The 7,660-nt window shown below is 38.0% G+C and overlaps 1 protein-coding gene across 7 annotated transcripts; it reads right to left on the bottom strand.

The window, feature by feature from the left end:
• Positions 1-291: 291 nt before the first annotated feature.
• LOC104103281 (transcription factor GTE10-like) lies at positions 292-7,079 on the bottom strand. Of its 7 annotated transcripts, XM_070187494.1 has the most exons (11): positions 6,741-7,078; positions 4,842-6,555; positions 4,683-4,731; positions 4,404-4,559; positions 2,063-2,136; positions 1,898-1,961; positions 1,677-1,751; positions 1,479-1,594; positions 1,320-1,386; positions 1,110-1,240; positions 292-1,027 (listed from the first exon to the last, which is right to left on the bottom strand). In XM_070187494.1, the coding sequence occupies exons 2-11, from the start codon at positions 6,174-6,176 to the stop codon at positions 731-733; spliced, it is 2,364 nt and encodes a 787-aa protein (XP_070043595.1). In that variant the 5' UTR covers positions 6,177-6,555; positions 6,741-7,078; the 3' UTR covers positions 292-730. The 7 variants fall into 7 exon arrangements, with proteins under 7 accessions (XP_070043595.1, XP_009609473.1, XP_070043599.1 ...); XM_009611178.4 differs by having other exon boundaries at positions 4,404-4,544; positions 4,683-4,725; positions 4,842-7,079; XM_070187498.1 differs by having other exon boundaries at positions 4,404-4,544; positions 4,842-7,079.
• Between the last annotated feature and the right edge of the window lie 581 nt (positions 7,080-7,660).

A 7,660-nucleotide genomic window follows, 5' to 3' on the forward strand; every position in this document is an offset into this window, starting at 1 on the left:
GAAAACAATCTTGTCCATTAGGTTGATAGGTACAATATATTTCCGTTACACCATAAAAGAAATATTCAAGCAATATATCAAAATCTTAAGGTTGGTAAGTTACAAACTGAAGCCTCTAGAGTTACACGGTTATCCCTTATAATGAATGGAGAATCCAGCTCCTTAGTTTCTGCACAATTATGGCTTCAGCTTGGCAGAGCATAAGGTAGGTAAGTACGAATGAAAACTTTTCGAACTTGTAGCAATTTTTACCCATTTGTTTACTCAATACACAAAATCACAGTCGTAAAGTGGAAAAAAGGAAAAAAGAAACAAATTAAGTTAAAGGAGCTTGACAAGTGCCATGGGAGAGGTCAGGATGATTAAAGCTTAAGCTTCTACCAGACAATTTCCTTTGTACTAAATTAAATTAAGCAGCAACCTAAATCTAGATTTGTCAAACCCACCAAAACTGTTTCCAACCCAGCATCTGCATTCCCAGATACTTTGGCTGGACTGTGACTAACTTATCTTGATTCCTATTTTTACACAAGTAAGAGAAACAACTAGAACAGAAAAGTATGGACTTTTTTGGCAAATGACGTCTTCTGCAGTAACATCGAATGGAAAAGCATCAAAACTTCAACTCAACATCATGAGGAACAGGCGAAGCATTGCCTGTCAAAGCATTCGAGGATTCAGAATGAAATCACCCGTTATAACTTCTTGATCAGCTCATGTTTTTAAAATCTCAATCAATCTCTCCTTCCTCCGGATCTTTTGATATGTCCTCAGGACAATTTGATAAATCTGGAATACTATGTGATTCATTTTCTTCTTCATCCTCACCATCTCCCTTCATATACAATCCAAGCTGCTCCAATGGGTTACTGCTTGCCTTGAATTTGAAACTACCAAGACCATTTTGAGAGTGACCAGGGCTTGTCTCTTCAGTGAACCTCTCTAATTGTTCATCTGGAGCAGCTCTAAACAATTCCAGATCTTCCATAAACTGACTGTTCTCATTGATTTCAACTGTCTTTTCCATCTATTGGAAAAAATACAATTACAAGTTGCACAAGTAGGAGATGATCAAACCTAATCTGACCCCAGCTAGGATATGTCATTACCTTCAGCAGAGCCTGACGAGCAGCTTCTCTTTCAAGTTCTCGTTTCTTTTTGGCTTCTGCAGCAGCTTCTGCTTCAGCTTCTCTTCGAGCCTCACCTGCGGCCTTAGCTTCTGCTTGTAAGCGGGCTTTCTCTGCATAAGTAGACAGAAATAAACAGGAAGTTCCTGCAAATGTTATTGTGAAATCCGTACAAACTAAAAATAATCAGACCTTCTCGCCTTCGCCTTTCAAGCTCCTCTTTCCCAAGCTTCAGCTTTTCAGGGTCCCACACTTCACCCTAAAATATGGTAAGAAGAAATGTCAGTGCCAAACAAAGTTCCATACAGATAAAATTCCAACAAGGGTGACACCAACAATTGTTAGCCCTACCTTCTCAAGGGTTTTCTCTTGAGCTTTTAATATGGTATCTGCAAAACGACTCCTCAACAACGCTGCACGGTAAAGTTTCTCAGGGGAGACTTGCCTCTCCGGTGGAGCACTCTCCCCTAAAAGATTACAGCACACGGTGTGAGATGATGCCGCATAACTAATTAGCACATATTTTCTTCGCCAATTACCATTGCTTACCCTCATGATGATCATTGGGTTCACCTAAAATAGACTTTGGTTGTGAATTCCGCTCTGTAAAGCCATCCAAGGAATCTGTCGAACATGAATGCAAACACAATGTCACACTCGTATTGAGCAAAAAATTTTGGTAAAATCTCCCACTTCCCAGAGAGAACCAAAATGTGCAGCTACAAGAAACAACAGGAAAACAAATCTTATGGATTCTACAGATTGACAACCTCTAGACTCTCGTTGATCGAGCTCTTTCTGTTCTAAGCTCAACCCAGAACTCGCTGTCACCTGCTGAGGAACAGAATCAATTAGCAAGGGAGAAAATAAGTCAGACATGATAATGAGCCGCAAAAGAACACATAAAATAAGGCAACAAATCCCATCTGTCACACCTTTGGGTTGGTTAAGGGAATTGAACCTTTAGCACCATCAGATTCACCACTAGAAGAGCTCCCGGAGTCTGTATCTAAGAAGATAAGCATCCAACAATCTGAGTGAGAAGTAGAAAAAATACTGCCTCAAGTTCACTGCACACAGTTCACTTAATCACAGACTGTTTAACAGGCAATGAAGTCCTAATTGAGTAAAGCATATTAACTCCAGAGGAATAAGAACTCTTGCACCTTCCGATTTCATACAAGTGTTCGAATGTGGAAGGCTAAGGCATCTTATACCTTCAAAACTTGTTCTCTCCATTAACCAGGAATACATAGGACACCTTACTCAATATGTGGAGTAAGTATCCGATGTACAAAAGAAGTGTTGAATTTAATGATAAACAAAAAGAACATATCTAATTTATTAGTCCTATGTACCTCAAAATAGAGAACAGTAAGCAAAAAAGGAAAAATAGCAATTTCTATGTAGTGCAGGAAGCTATCGATGTAATATTCAATTGGGCGAAAGGACAGAAGCGAGAGCTACTAAAATACACTAAGCCTTGTTCATCATTAATGATAAGCAATTGTAATGTATATATAGACTCGCAAGATCTTGCAATCACCCTCCTGCTAGTTAAAGCCACTGCTGCTTATTGAGGAATTTCTACTAGGGAAGTATCAATATTCGGATCCACATGAAGAAGCTTCAAACACCTGAATTTTTTTCAATATTAAATGGTGGAGGCCATAGTGGGAAGAAGCAATACCATCTGAGTCTTGCCACAATATTTCAAGCCATACAGATGCAGCAGAGCAGCTCAGAAAGAAATCATGATCAGATTTAGAAGCGAGAGGCTATAATACACACGTTTATCTTTGGCCAAGCTATAAGATCTCAACAATGTTGCTCCTAACAAAAGGACAAATGGGACAATTGAAGGTTGTGCTACCAAAGTCAAAGGATTGAAGAGAAAAACAAAGCAGATGGACAATATGACATAGAAGATGGGAACGGATCTGGAAGACCATCCTTTTAAAGCGAATTCTAATTTGTGAACAGTGCTTAAATGTAAGCATTAACTTGTGATTTATTTGCATATACTAATCAAACTTTTTCATTTTTATCTAGGATAGCGATTAGAGCGCCAACTTATTCTTGTTCAACAAGTAAGCAATCCAAATAAGGTGGGGACAAAGGACAAGTACTCAGATGTGAAAGGAACCAGAAGCTTTTTTAAAACCTTCATTCACATAATTTTTTTTTGGATGTAAATCTATTGATGTTGGGAGAAGAAACCTTCATTCACATAATTTTAAAGAACTTATCAAACAACACAATTTTAAAGAGATCATGAGGTACCAGGAGAAAAGTAATCACAAAATTCATAAAAAGAAACATATCACATCAGAAATTTTCTCATTGCCAAACCAAAAAGAACACCAGTCTATTTTCCACAGCTCACTGAAATTACATGACAAACAAAAAGATGTCAAAACTCAAAGCAATAAGTTCCCAGTATCATTTTTTCCTTCCGAAGTAGGTTCATCACCATGAAAATTAGCACACTCGAACCTCAAGTTAAAAGTCCCTGACTTACATGTCAAAAGCTCTAATTTCAAGAGCAAATATAAACCTAAAATTATTCCTTAAACCCTAATATAAGCAAATGTGTGTGTGTGTGTGTGTGTGTGTGTGTGTGAGAGAGAGAGAGAGAGAGAGAGAGAGAGAGAGAGAGAGAGAGAGAGAGAGAGAGAGAGAGGAGGGGGGTCATGTGTCAATTCGTGAGAGGTACTGGCAGATTTGATAGAAGGGAGCCACAAAAGTTCTCTTTTCTCTATTGTTCTTTTCCTCTCTTTTCATTTCCTTTTTATTTTGGTGACACCAACAGGATTCTTTCGCACTGCCATTAAAAACGTAGTTAGATATAGGAAATTGGCCAATACTTTTACATTTACACAAATGGGAAACAGCAGGCAACTCAAGGGATAAAGTGGTTATACAGTAGAATCCATCGTCAAGCCTATAGGAAATACTGGAGAAGGAAGATTATCATCACAGGCAGAACGAGTTACAAAATGACCCACCACCTTGTAAAAATACAGCAACCCTCTCAGAACGAACCAAACACCAATCCACCCAACACTGTGAAGTTCTATTTGAAGAGCGAGAAAATTGATTTTCATCAAGTATATCACACATGCAAAGAGTTCCCACAAGAAAATGCAATAAACAAAAAAAAACAGGGTCAAGGATGAAAAAGAAAAGGCAGAGTCTTTGTGTCTAACAAGATAAAATTTGTAACCAACATAAATAAAGCCACAAGTTATGCAAGAATTTCTTAATAGCACAAACCACTAGATGAAGAGCCTAAATCACTTCTAGAACTACTTGAGCTGCTGCATTTATTGGCTCTACGAACAAGGTCCTTTTCAATCTCCACGGGTGTGAAACTTGAGACAGGTGGATCATTTCCTCCAATATCGACTTCCTCATCTGCTGGATCATTGTCTATAAATAAAATTTAAAAATACATAGAAGACAGAGAGAATCAGAAACTCTATTAATCACCATATATCAGCTTGACAGCTCTACTTCTTTTAAATCTTCAAGCATGTACTAATGAGAAATCACCTTTGCATGGCTGCATGGATGAATTGCTAAAACCAGACTCATTCTGAAGCGGCAGCATACAAAAAATAATATGATAACTTTAATATGCACATAAAGGCATCTTGTAAAGTAATATAAAGAATGAAGTAAGATATTATGCAATCACATTATCATATTCACCTCCATCTCACAAGGTTCAGCTTTTGCCTGACTTTTCTGTTTATCCAGTAGATACTCATCCAAGAGCTGCCGTAACTTGTACAGTGTATCATTAGTGAGAGCATCAATATCAATCTCGATCTCATCTTCACTAACTTGACTTCCATGAAGGCTGCTCTCTTTTAGGAAATCAATTATCTTTTCAGGTAATTCAGCCAGTAATGCCTCCAGCTCCATACTGAGTTTATGCTTCTCAAAATCGCTCATGACTTGCTTTACCGGTTCTGATCTACCCTTGTTTTCAAATGGAGCAATTTTCTTCTTCTTATAAGGTGGTACTACTAAAGGAGCTTCACTTTCAGTTTCTAAAATAACACTCGACTTTGAAGGTAAAGGTTCTTCTTCTGCTACAGGAAATTTCTTCTCTATCTGTTTCCATCTAACCTCGAAAAATTTGCTAAGTGTTTGAGCCATAATATGAACGTCGTTTCCTGGTGAATTGTATGTCATCGCATTCTTAAAGGTGAGCCTCACATCTGCAGAAAATTCCAAAGGAGTTAAATATTCCCCTGACATCAACTTTGATTGTACAGTCCCCAAATCCATTGGATGCTTAATAACAGTGAAATAGTCTGGGATTTTTAATTTTACCACATCAACTGGCGCATTGAAAACCCAACCATATTGGTGTGACATCATCCGGTTTAGCAGCGTCTCGCATTGTTTCATAAACATCACTATACTAGTGTTTGAGACGGCCTGTTTCACTGGCTCAGGCCGCCGAGCCCCTAATCCTTTTGTTCGAGGTCCATTTCTTCCTTGAGCAGTCTTTTTCTTTCCGCGAGGTACTTTTGCTTCTTTCATAAAACTCTGAGATATCTCCGCGCCTGGCCTCCTCCACCCATCACTGCAACTATGTATATCACTAACAGGTGAAAGAACCCCAAAATTTGAGCTAAAAGAAGCAATTTTCTTCTGCAGTATTCTAACATGTTCAAGTTCAGTCCTCAACCTTATTTTCAAATCTTTTCTCTCGGAGCATGACATCTTGGACAACGACAAAACTTGAGTAGGTACACTAAATTGATCGTAATCATCAGCACTCAAATTAATGCATCTCTTCTTCGGTGCACAAGAATCATCTGAAGCTGTCATTTCAGTTTCAACTCGTCCTGAGCTACCAAAACCCTCGGATTCTGCCATTGTTCCAACAGCATGACAATAATCCGGCACAAACCCAGACACATAACCTCTTGAAACTTTACGTGACTTTCCCATCATTTCACCCGAACCCTTATTAAAACACTTGTTCAATTCCCCCTGTCCAGTGAAATGTACGGGAACAGTAAGTACCATGTGATAAATAAACTCCTAAAGTCTGCACATGCCAACCAAATTTAATCCGTCTCAATAGTTAGAAATGAAGCAAAGATGGCACGGTCCTGATTAATTGTTTTGAAGTGATAGGCTTTCGCCTACTAATGGGTATAGATACGCCATCTTGGATCCAAAGACATCAATAGCATTACCTCGAGACGACTTTCACAATTTCCACAATGCCGGAATAAACTAATTCGTTATGGTTCTCAGTAGCAAATGGGCAATTCAATTTCACCGAACAGCACCAATTTTCTCCTTCGTCCAACAGTTAATATTAAGATTTTCCATGTAACAGTAAATTCATCATAGAAACATCTCTCCCCTGTAACCCAATAGGGAGACTCTCATTTATTCCCTATTACGAATTTAACGCATTTGGGTTATAAATAATGAGTAAATAGATTCACATAAACTCTAATTGATATTGGAAAAAAAAAAACACAAAATTGGAGCTTCAAAATCCAATAGAAAGCCCTAAGAGTTAGTATGAAGCTGAGATAGAAAATTGAAGAAGCTTCTAGAAGAACCCAATATTGAAACCTGGATATCCAAATAGAGCAGGTGGCCCAATCAATCACACCAAACCCTTGAAGAAAACCCTCGTTTGGCTTTCGCTCTTCGCCGCGAAGAGAGAGAGAGAGAGAGAAGAAATGAGATTGCTAAATTATATACAAAGAACCAAATATGGAAAGAGAGACAACTTCCGAGATTGTGTTTTGCAATTTTATCCCGCCGCGCTATTAGCATTTCTTAACCGATAGTTTTCCTCGTATTAGTTTATCTGACGGCTGTTGTTATCTCTCTTTCAGACCATCAGATACAGATCTGGCGGCGGCGCTTCTTTGTTCTTCCTTTTTCTTTGTTCTTTTTTCCTTTTTAACGATAGTCGATAAATAATAACTTAAGCGTTCTTACAACAAAATTAATAAATTTTGTGTCGATCACGCATTCGCTTGAGTGACCATATGCATTCCCATCCGTACTATGGTTATGACATCTTATTATTCAAAATATTCTTTAATATTTTTAGTAATCAAAAAATAAAAGTAGATAGATAAAACTTGAAAATCAATAAAACACAGTTTGTCCAAAATTAATTCAAGCTATTTTTAGTCAATAAAAGCGACCGTGCTAGAACCACGGGACTCGGGAATGCCTTACACCTTCTCCCCGGTCAACAGAATTCATTATCCGAACTTTATTTTCCCAGACCAAATAATAAAAGAGTCAAATTTTTCTTTTGATTAGGGATTCAATAAGGTGACTTGGAACGCCAAAACTAAATTCCAAGTGGCGACTCTGTAAATAAAATAATCCCTACCAAAAATCATCACTTTAATTGGAAAAACTCTTTAATCCATAACATATAATTTCTTTTGCGGGGTAAAAAAGGGGTGTGACAGCTCTGGCGACTCTGTTGGGAACAACCAGAATTCGAGCTTGTACATTGACTTTATTTG

The sequence above is a fragment of the Nicotiana tomentosiformis genome, chromosome 10 (assembly GCF_000390325.3).
Source record: "Nicotiana tomentosiformis chromosome 10, ASM39032v3, whole genome shotgun sequence".
NCBI classification, from domain to species: domain Eukaryota; kingdom Viridiplantae; phylum Streptophyta; class Magnoliopsida; order Solanales; family Solanaceae; genus Nicotiana; species Nicotiana tomentosiformis.

Bases quoted from the DNA above. Each gene is read 5' to 3' on its own strand.
- LOC104103281 (XM_070187494.1), bottom strand. From the start codon at position 6,176: ATGGTACTTACTGTTCCCGTACATTTCACTGGACAGGGGGAATTGAAC. The intron at 4,732-4,841 runs GTGAATATGATA...TGTATGCTGCCG, and splicing joins CTGAACCTTGTGAGATGGAG to CTTCAGAATGAGTCTGGTTT. The intron at 2,137-4,403 runs GTTTGTGCTATT...TTATCTTCTTAG, and splicing joins TTTAGGCTCTTCATCTAGTG to ATACAGACTCCGGGAGCTCT.